Below are 10,739 nucleotides of genomic sequence, written 5' to 3'. Positions count from 1 at the left end.
GAACATTCTGCATATGGTAAAGGTTAGGTCAGTGCTAAAGAACTATACCCTTAAAATACACACTGATCAAAGAAACAGAACCCCCATCCAGTTACATAACAAATGTAATATATTTCTTATAGCATAAGGGTTATATATAGTTAGTACTGGGATGTGCAGATCAGAATATTTTATATTTATATTCACAATGGACTGGGGCATGATAGTAGAACTGTTAAGACGTCTTGCTGCAGCTCCAGAGGCTCCTGTTCCAGGCCTGTGCTGAAGGTGGCACCCCAGCTGAACTAAGCACCTGGCTATCTGGGCTTAGGAGTCAAAGGCAGAAGGACATGACCCTAGTGACATCACAGTGTGTGCTGCTGGCTACAAAAACTGGTGTGCCTTAACAATTCTAGCCCAATGGGCCAGTCAGCTCAGGCTGACCTTTGATTCTGAAAGCAGTGTACTTGTAGGGCATGTGGAAGAACTGGTTAATAGATCTAGGTTGAATGGATCAAGAGAAGCAATCATGTGATTATTCTTTGTGAGCAGATGACAAAGGTGAAGTGAAAAAGCTGGTGCAAACTGCATGATCCTATGCTCTTTAAGTCTTGGCAAAAAGTAGAACCAAAAGGAGGTGAAAATGGTTGAATGTAAATGACCCAAATATAAACAACTTACACAGAACCTTGAAAGTACAAAAAAAAATTACTGTTTTGTTTCTTTACCTGCAATGAGTGGCTTAAGGGGCACTGTAACAGCCTTCCCTTTTCCAATGGGAGCATTGACATAATCCAGGAACTCTGATTCAGGGCTGGATGCATACAGGTTGGCTGCTTTACAAGTGTCTATTACAGAACCGCCACCGACAGCAATGTAAGCATCAAACCCTTCCTTCTTAGCAAATGAGATAGCATCTATGAAACTTGGAAGAAAAAGAAAATCAGAAGAAGAGCACCAGGCTTCCAAACTTAACTGTTAATACCAATATATATGCCGTTAGTACAGAAGCATGTAGAAAACAAAATTATGAGAGCCATGAGAACTGAAACAGGTATTTTAGAAAGCATGCATTTTCCAAATTTTATGAAAGAAATGATACCTCTGATCAGTCGGCTCCACCCTGACATTATCGTACATTTGAAAGTTTATACCATTTTTTGCAAGGGAATTCAATACCATTTTTACTGGGGGGAGCTTGCAAAGATTCTTATCTGTCATCACACAGACTTTTCTAGCACCCATATTCTGCAGGTCCTACAATGGAAATAAAAGAAACAAACAAAACCCCCTGTATGAAACCTAAACTAGATTATTTAAACCTCAATCTAATTATATTAAACAGTTTTGTATAAAACATTGAGCTATGGTAAAATTTCAAAATCATAGTTAAAGAAAACATTTCTAGCATACATGTAAGGTCATAGAAAAAAGATGTAGTTCAGAACATAGATGAATCTTAGAGCCGAGGAGCAATATAAAACACTGAAAATATATTATTAACGGTCCCTATGAATGAACAGCCAGCAAGCCAAAACCATCTAGGATTATTAAGATTACAGAAAAAGATATGGTTTAGATTTCATTCAGTATTTCCCAATTAAATATATTTACACTATCAAGATGATCTAAAAAAGCTATACCAGGAAACTGATCTATCCCAGGAGTTTGCAGTATATCTATTAATGCAATATCAAAGGCCCAGATTAAAAAAGATAATTATGTGCCCAACTTAAAACACTAATTATTTTTACATAATCTGAGAGGGAAGAGGACCAGATGTATTTAGGGAATGAATCCAGGTCTCACAAGCAGCATATTTATTTATATCAATGAAAAAGTATGATAACACAATACCGAGCTATGTGGAACTTCCTAGTATAAGGCACTCTTGTAAGAGGCCAAGTTATAGTTATTTTGAGGACTAAACTTTGAGGATGCAGACAGACATAGCAACTGAAATGTTTCCACCTTTTCAAAAAAGAATCTTTCAGCCATGGGATGCTAGAGAAGGCAGAAGCAACCTATAGCTCCCTTTGTCCATTCCTGCCTTACCTCACAAAGATGGGAAATAAATGGGAGGGGAGAGCAGAGACCCCAGAATAGAGAAATAAGCAGGGGCAGGAGCTCCACAGCCCTGCAACCAAGTGCTTCCAGTCCCAGCAGGGATTAGGTATGGAGTGCCAGGGTCCCAGTTCCTGGGCTAGGGAACCTCTTCTCCTGCTCCTTCCCTTAACTTTGCTTTGGGTTCTCTACTCTTACCTCCAGTCCACCTCCCATCCCCATGAAGGGAGGGGAGAGTGGAGATGAGGAATACCTCATTTAAAGAGGTACTCTTTTGAAGCACTTCAGCTGTTTTTGGAACGTTTCAAAGGGCTTGCATGTTTGCAAAGCTGGCCCTTTGAACTGTTTCAGCTGCTGGCCCAATTAAAAATACGCCCCAATAAAAATCATTGCCTTGCCTATTTCCTGGACCATCATGTTTACAACATCACTCGTCACTACCTTCAATTGTGCATCTTACCCCATGTGTCCTTACATCTGCAAAAGTAAAATCTGAAGAATTTAATGCCACATGAATAGAGATTGCTGCAAAAATATATAAAAAATGTAAAATACTTATAATGATGTGACTGAAAAGAATATGAAAATAAAATACCACTTCAGACTTCACTGCAGTAATTATCACAATATTATTAACTATCTACATAAAACTGATCAAATTCAGTTCTTGCTAGCATTGGCCGATAAGAACACTTTTAACTGCTCATCCTTAAACAATACCTTAATTTAAGCCATTAATGTGTAAGAGCAAAGAGATAAAAACTGCAGACTCATCCTATATGGCTGATAGCAATGGAAAAAAGCCACACTTCAGTGGTGTAGGTGAGGGTTCAAAGTGAGGTAGGCAGTAAGGACTAATAACCACTAAGTTAATGGAATGTTTCCTATTCATTTCAATAAACATTAGACAAGTCTTAATAACGCAGATCACATGTTTTGAGATACAAATTTAAAACTTTGTTTCTGGCAGGCAACAGAGGTGTTGGCCCATTATATTTAAGTTGGGTTAGATAAGAGTTCTTTTCTTTCTCCATCTGTCCACCTTCTCCATATAGGTTGCAGTTTGAGGGAGGGTTAGGAGTTTCTTTCACTGTGTATGTACAATACTTAGTACAATGGAACATGGAACCTTTGAACCAACTGTAAATTCAAATAGGTTAGAACAGCTTTAAGTGGGGGAAAACACCACTTGTATTTTTCTTGATGTCTGAAAAGACAAGAAATCTCCACAGAGTTTCTAAGTATTGTTTTTAAAATATTACAAATGTACAAATATTTACAAATGTCTTACTAGGACTGAAGGCTGAGTGTTTTCAGCCAAAAAGGGAATTTTGACCATTAAGAACAATAGATTATTTTGGTTTAAAATGAAAGTTACAATACTACTATCTAGGCACCACATTAAGCCAAATAATAATAAAACCATCATCCCTGGATTTTCATTAGACATTTGTATATACTTAGCTCATACATTCTAATTATTCATAGTATAAAAAATGGTATAGTTTCAACTTCATTCATAGGCTATATAGCCTGATGTCTTATAAAATGGATATTTGCTGGTAACTATCAGTATTTTTCTGGAATGTAACATTTCACAGATTAAAGATGTATAACATAAAAGCTTACCATGCCGATTTCTTTAGTAACTCCTTCTCCGTATCTGATGTTTGAAATAGCCATCTACAAAAATATTTAAAGAACAATTTTTTTTGAAAATGAAGAAATTGCATTAAGTTCCCAGTAGGTGTGATTCTTATTATTTAATAATTGACATCTTTTTATAAATGCCATGTTTAAAAACATCACATTTGTAATCATAATGTACTTATTTATTAATGTACCTCAAATGCATAATCTGTAGTAGTCTCCAAAACAGCATGTTCGGGAACTGGAATGGAAATTAAATAGTAAAATTAATAGAAAATGTGTTGATCAAAACAAATCTGGGTTATATTTTTAAGCAACTGCAGTTAAGTGCCTTCTTTGCTTTAAAATGTATGGTAATTTATAACATGCTTATAGATTGCTCCCTGTTTGTCATTTTGGCTGAGGTTTACTTGTTTTGGACCTACTTATGTTACCCTTCATCATATCAAACATCATTTCTTCATAGCAATATTCCCAGTTTCATTTGCTAGTTTAAACTAACTAGATAGTTTGATATATCATAAAACTTAAATTTAAAAAGTTTAAAAAGGTAAATTCTATCTTCCATGAGCTGAATAAGTGACCAATAATTTGCATATATTTATAGTTAAAGTATCTGTTAAGTCGGAAAAGATTCAACAGACTCATTTTAGGACTACCTAGAAGTATATGCACAATATTTAAGGTTACCAATAAAGATAATACGTAGATGTAGATACACAACTTTCAGGACAGCCCTCATGACACATATGTAACATTTCACACAGACATACACGGATAAAAGGTACCCTTTGTTCATAAGAGAATGATTAAAAGTGGCTATTAGGCTTTCCTAAGTCCCTTGCTTTGCACGAGGCCTGAAGTTCTAATTATTCAGTTATCTTACTTTTCCTTTGCCCAATCCTTCTTGTACACGCTATGGAAAAGCTTTTCATGTTGACAGATTTGTCAGAAAATGTAACCAACTGTCTTAGAAAGGTCAAAAAAGATTTACTGCCCTCCCTGCTCCTGGTGAAAGATCACGTCCAGCCTTCTGTCTGGTGTACTCATTGATAATCTGGATCCAGACCCAATAGGGGAAGCCATAATGAGCATACAGGCCCTTTGGGGAGCACTGACCTACAACAGTGACACACAAATGCATTAGGATCCTTTATGTGCTCTCTATTCAGACTCAGGGCTGCTGCTGTTTTCTCTTTTATTTCCATCCCTTGCCAGGCTCTATGTGATTGACCTCTGCTAGTGTTTGAGTCTGCTGTAGTTTGAGTAATTAATTTGACTGTCTGAAGATGTGTCCAGACCACTTATCTTGCTTCTTTTTCATGGTATAATAGATGCCCTGCTGTTGTATTCTTCAAGCAAGTTAACCTTCATTAAGAATGTTATTGTACTTAAAATTGTATTGTTTCCTCTAAATGCTGTTGTGAAACATTGGCTGTTTTCAAACAGAAGTCGCTATGAATTTAGTCCAGCCTTATATATAAATTGTATCAATTCCCTTTATATATTGGTCCCTGCTTGGTCTTTTGTAAATCAATTTTTGGTTAGAATTTGCTCATTTTGAACCTACTTATGTAACCCTTTATCATATCAAACATAATGTTCCATAGAATAGTCACAGTTTCCTTTTCTAGTTTAAAGTAAGTAGTTAGCTTGATGTCATGATGTTTACATTGTTTAAAAAGTTTTAAAAAATATATCTTGGATGACCTGAATAAGTGACCAATAATTTGCATGTATGTATAGTTAAAATATCCACTGAGTCTGGAAAGATTGCATGAATCTTAATAATTGTATGACTGTCCAGAAATATTTGCACAATACTTATAATTTTGCTGCTTTATAGTCTCAGTTTCTGTCATAGAGCATGCTTATGGGATTCCTAGATTATATAAATTTTTCCTCTGTAGAGAGCCTGTTTTGAATGAACTCACAAGGGTTCCCAAATGTAGCTCTGCCATTGCCTTGCTGGGTGATCTTGGGGGAAAAACTGAGTCTGTAAGACAGTGATGATACTTACACAACATTATAGAGCACTCTGAGGTCTAGGAATTAAATTCAGCCTTTCCACGATTTTTAATCGATGCATGACTAATGAAAGTAGCGTAGTCCCCACAGTCCTGCCATCAAGGAACCTTCCATAAGTACCTCCATAATATCATTCTGCCCTAGTGAATCCAATCGCAGTATCAGGCTGCATCCAGATGAGCGTGGATGTTTCTTTCCCTGGGGCAAGTAGCAGTGGCACACCTCATGCTGCTGCTACTTGTTCCCAGGGAATATGTAGCTGGTTACTCTGGGTTGCAAAGGGGAGGCTGGGGCCAGCAACTGTGCTGGGTCCAGCAGCCTTACATAAGGTTCTGGGGCCTTCCTGGGGCTGCAGCCACATCAGGAAGCCTGGTCAGGAGCTGGAGCGTGGTTCCGTCCCGCCAGAGTCTGGTTTTGGGTGATGCACACTGCTGCCACATGTGCTGCCTTGCTTTTTTTTGGTGTGGGATCTCCTGGGGTCAACCTGCCCCTCCCTACCATGCTGCAAGGTAGCAGTGCAGGGGATGCCTGCATGTGCAGCGTGTGGTGCTGCTGATGGGTGTGTGCTTATCTGGACATGGCCTCAAAGTCCAAAAAAACATGTAATTCCAGATTTTCATGAGTAATGAGTAAACTTGAATGGTTCCATTTTGGGGCACCCAATATAACATACTCTCATGAGTCTGATTGTCAGACGGCATGGTCACGGATCCCTGCAAATTGAAGCCCTTTAAACATGTCTCAGGTCAGGCACTCACACTTGGGCCATTTGTAATTGCCAGTAGGACAGTTTGGACAATAATTATCTCTATTCACAAGACAAATGTCTGACATCCTGTAAGCATAGCTACGGTATTGAATAAAAAAAAAATATACAGGGTACATTAAGATGTCTTTAACTTTTGACATACATTTCACTTCTACTTACATCTATAATGTTAAATATGACCTTTTATGCACAGCAAGGGGGAAAAAAATCACTACTTTGTTCATTAAAGTTGTTTCTCCTCTATTGTAAATATTACACACATCTTCTAAATAAGTTATATTTATCACTACTTTGCTCTAACTTTGTTGTACTTTTTATTAAATGCATATGTAGAGTTTGAAGATGTGAGCATGAGGAATAATTTAAGACACAAAGTTAACACATTCTTACCTTGGGAGTATGTGTGGGAATGAGATGGACACCAGCATCTAATTAAAATGAAAATACAAATGTTTATCTAAAGATGAAACAGGAAAGCTAGAGATTTTACAAGCCTGAGCCTAATTAATTTAGCATGCTCTGTCTTCCAACATTTATCAGAGATTGCCATCTAGTGTTCAATATAGGTAATACTTTTTTTTTCTATTATTCAAATACTTACTTGTTAATCCCTGCTCTAGATGTCTTTAAGTGTGATCCAGGTCTTACATGGTTGCAGTTTAAATTATGGACTCAAATAATCAATTGCTTAGCATAAATTATACAGAGTGAATAGGTGCCTCCAGTAACACTAAATGAAGGATGTCTGTAAAATGGCATGCATAAACTGTTGCATCTCATGCAAAACTAAGGAAGCGATACTCCCACTGTACTCTGCATTGGTGAGACCGCAGCTGGAGTACTGCGTCCAGTTCTGGGTGCTGCACTTCAACAAGGACGTGGAAACACTTAAGAGGGTCCAGAGAAGAGCCACCTGAATGATCAGGGACTTGCAAGACAAGCCATACCAGGAGAGGCTGAGGGACTTGGGCCCTTCAGCCTACAGAAGAGGAGGCTGAGAGGGGACTGCTGAGAAGGCTGATGTAGCTTACTGCTCCATGAAGGGAGTTCATCAAGAACTCGGTGAACAGCTGTTCACCAGGACACCACGGGGAAGACCAGGAGCAATGGGTACAAACTCCTGGAAGGCCGCTTCAGGCTTAATTTCAGGAAAAACTCCTTCACAGTTGGGGTGTCCAGACTGTGGAATAAGCTTCCTCCAGAGGCGGTACAGTCACTTGCCCTGGAAACCTTCAGGAGCCTGGACAGGCACCTTGCTGGGGTCACTTGATCCCAGCTGTCTTTTCCTGCCTAGTGCAGGGGGACCGGACCCGGTGATCTACAAGGTCCCTCCCGGCCCCTAGCGATCTACGAATCTATGAAAATGGATATACTACTTTCCTCTTTCACACGGCTCTGGCACAAGTGAATTGAGGTATATGAGGTGCTCGGATGAGGCAGGCAGCAGAGCAGATCCGTGCTGGAGAAGTCTCAGTGCACGGGGCGGGGCAGCCTCCTTGCGTTTTCACACACACGGAGCAGCACGGAGGCGGCCAAACACGGCACCATGTGAACGCGGTTTGAGGAGGCATCTGTCAACAGGCAGCTCCCCCCTCTCTGCCCAGTCAGGCAACACGGGCAGGGAGGCTGCGCACACTGCAGAGGAGCGGCGGCGGAGCGGGGCCTAGGGCGGCTGCCCTGCCTCCCGCCCAGGCCCCCGCGCGCGGCATCGGGCAGCGGCCTGGCTTTCCCCGGCCCGGCCCGCGGGGCAAAGACTCACGCGGCCCGCTGCAAGCGCCTCAGCAAGTGCGCCACACGCTCCTGCCCGCCCGCCATAGCGGCGCCTGCCCTGGGGCTGCCGGGAAGGCGGGGGAGGCGCTGCCAGCCGCTCGGCTCGGCCCGGGGCCGGGGGGGGAGGGCGGGCGCCCGGTCGCGCAGCTCTCGCCCGCAGAGCAGAGCCTGGTAGAGGGGCTTAGAAAACAGCCCGCTGGAGAACATGCAGCATCTTGGATGCGGGAAGGACTCAGGATGACACGTGCGAGGGACCAGAGAAAAAAGCCGCACTGGAGGATGAGGGAGATGTGGTAGCAATGCTGTGAGAGCTGCATTCACCAGGGCCAGGGCACCCCAGAAATTGTGCGAGGCAGGGGTCTCTCCCTGCTAGCTTTCATGGGACCAACTTTTATGGAGTTGGGATCACGTGAGACAAGCTTTGGGAGGCAAGACTTGATCCTAGTGACATAGCTGGTGTCATAAAAATATCTCACCCACAGAAAGTTCAGCCTCTCGTCTATTAAGTCAGATCAAATGAAGGGCTCCAAGCTCGTTTCGATTAGATTTAAGCTCAAGATCTGTGATGTAACTCTCACTGTTGCTCTCAAGCAGAAAGAAAAGAAAAAAAAAGGGGGGGTGGGAGTGAGAGGCTGATGGACTTTCTGAAAAGTATGAGGAGGAAGGCTGGTGAAGTGCATTTAGGGATGATTGTTGTCTAGGACTCCTCCCCTTAGGAAAGGAGGACTGGGATCAGAAATTGAGATGCTAAAATATAACTTTAGAGTAAGAGAACTGTCAGGGAAATTTTCCATTTTAGGTTGGAAGTGTCATAGTTACCTAAGTAGGATGAGTCCTTTAAGAACAAGATACAACTTTGCACTAGTACCACTTGCATGCTGTGAAAACTGAGCCACTAGCTTAGGTGCATCAAGGGTATGGCCTGCAGCCAGGTCCAGGAAGCCCTATCATACAGTGCACAGGCCATAGCCCAGATGGTACACAACATCCATCTGGTGTGGGCAGGGCAGGGGCTGCAGCTGTCAGGACAATGTACAGGGCCAGACTGAGGTGCACACCCATGCCAGATGGACTCTGCCTGCTGGATCTGGCACAAAGAGCCCAGTTCAGCTCTGCGCCCATCATCTGGTCCATGGGGTGAGTTTGACATCCTTGCTCAGAACGACTGAAATAAAGGGATGGGAAGTGGTAGGTTTCCCTATCTTTGTAATGCATCCTTGCTGTTGAGGATTGGAGGTTCTTTCCCCACTCCAGCAGAGTAGTCTTCTGAAACTCTTTTTGGCTGAAGACATATACAATGATGGAGCCATAGAAAATAGTAAGAGATGCTTACAACAGGAAAACAAAACACTCTAGTGCTTTTCAGTCACTGATCAGACATTTCTGCATAACCAGTATGAGCTCTGGGAGGGCAGCAGCAGCAAACAACTGCCTGGTGTGCTCCTGCTGCAGCACAGCCCTAACAGGTGAGGCCAGAGCTGGTACAGGGCCCAGACTGGCAACAGGGGAGGGTTACAAGCTGGTGCTGAGTGCAGGGACAAGCAGCCCCTCCCCTGCCCCATGGTTGGTGCCCTGTGCTGCAGCCACTCACAGCTCATGTGAGGCTGCCTGTGCCTGCTTAGGACAGCCCCACACGGGCTGCAAGCAGCTGCAGCAGGGAATGTGGGCCACAGGGCAGGGCCTTTCTTCCCCCATGCCAAGCACCAGCTTGTTCCCTGCCAGCAAGCGCGGGGTCAGGGCTATGTACTACCCCCTGCCTGTATGACAGGGCTGAGCGGGGCACTGGAAGTGAGAGAGTATGAGAGTCAGTAGGAGCATGGGGCCCACACTGACCTTCCAGGGCCTGTGCTGGCAGGGTCCAGAGCAGGGCAGCAGTACAGGGTCCTGGCCGGCAGGTGCTCTATGGAGCCAGGCCAGCTCCCCCCTCTCCCTGTTGGTGCAGCCCAGCCCGGCTCTACAGACCTCTGCCAGCCTGCGCCCTGCCAGTACTGGCCCTGGGACATTGGTCCAAACATGGTGACCAGGAGGCAGGGCAACTGTCAAGGGGTGGGGCTACCCCTGTGGCCCTTGACAGCTTGCCAAAACTGGGTAAGCAGCCCTCCACCCAAATTAACTGCCCAGCCCTGCTCTAGTACCAGTCATCTGCCCTTCTAACAGCAACTTCTGACTGTTCCAAGTTGCTGTTTTATCTACCCCATCTTAAATGTTAATTGTGCCACATTTTCAGTTAGATAATAGCAGTTAGTATTCAGTACTAATGTTCTGAGACATGTTAACTCTCCCCAATGCATGTTGTCAATTCATCTAAATAAGCCAGAACTTTACTCACCTCATTTAAAAAAAAACAAACCCCAAACCACAAAATCTTCATTTATTGCAACATCCTTCTCACATTAGGGAGCAATTCTAGAAAGTGATTCCTCGCAACCTTTGTTCTACATTTCAGCAGCACAGAAAGGAACTGCATACACACAGCAAA

The 10,739-nt window shown here is 42.8% G+C and overlaps 1 protein-coding gene across 5 annotated transcripts in view; it reads right to left on the bottom strand.

The window, feature by feature from the left end:
- The window catches only part of ADHFE1 (alcohol dehydrogenase, iron containing 1), a 27,414-nt gene extending 19,093 nt beyond the window's left edge, over nucleotides 1–8,321 (bottom strand). For 3 of the 5 annotated variants that reach the window (XM_019548742.1, XM_019548738.1, XM_019548758.1), the window contains exons 1-6: nucleotides 8,250–8,321; nucleotides 6,881–6,918; nucleotides 3,888–3,934; nucleotides 3,673–3,726; nucleotides 1,082–1,236; nucleotides 708–904 (exon numbers count right to left, since the gene is read on the bottom strand). In XM_019548742.1, coding sequence (XP_019404287.1) covers nucleotides 708–904; nucleotides 1,082–1,236; nucleotides 3,673–3,726; nucleotides 3,888–3,934; nucleotides 6,881–6,918; nucleotides 8,250–8,305 — 547 coding nt within the window. In that variant the 5' untranslated portion in view covers nucleotides 8,306–8,321. The remainder of the gene's footprint in view (nucleotides 1–707; nucleotides 905–1,081; nucleotides 1,237–3,672; nucleotides 3,727–3,887; nucleotides 3,935–6,880; nucleotides 6,919–8,249) is intronic. The other 2 variants (XM_019548755.1, XM_019548747.1) reach the window with 2 other exon arrangements.
- Nucleotides 8,322–10,739: the final 2,418 nt, after the last annotated feature.

The sequence above is a fragment of the Crocodylus porosus genome, unplaced genomic scaffold, assembly GCF_001723895.1.
Source record: "Crocodylus porosus isolate Cpor-Errol unplaced genomic scaffold, CroPor_comp1, whole genome shotgun sequence".
In the NCBI taxonomy this organism is placed as follows: domain Eukaryota; kingdom Metazoa; phylum Chordata; order Crocodylia; family Crocodylidae; genus Crocodylus; species Crocodylus porosus.
Note: the sequence above shows the minus strand (reverse complement) of the source record. Positions and strands in the feature narration are given on the sequence as shown.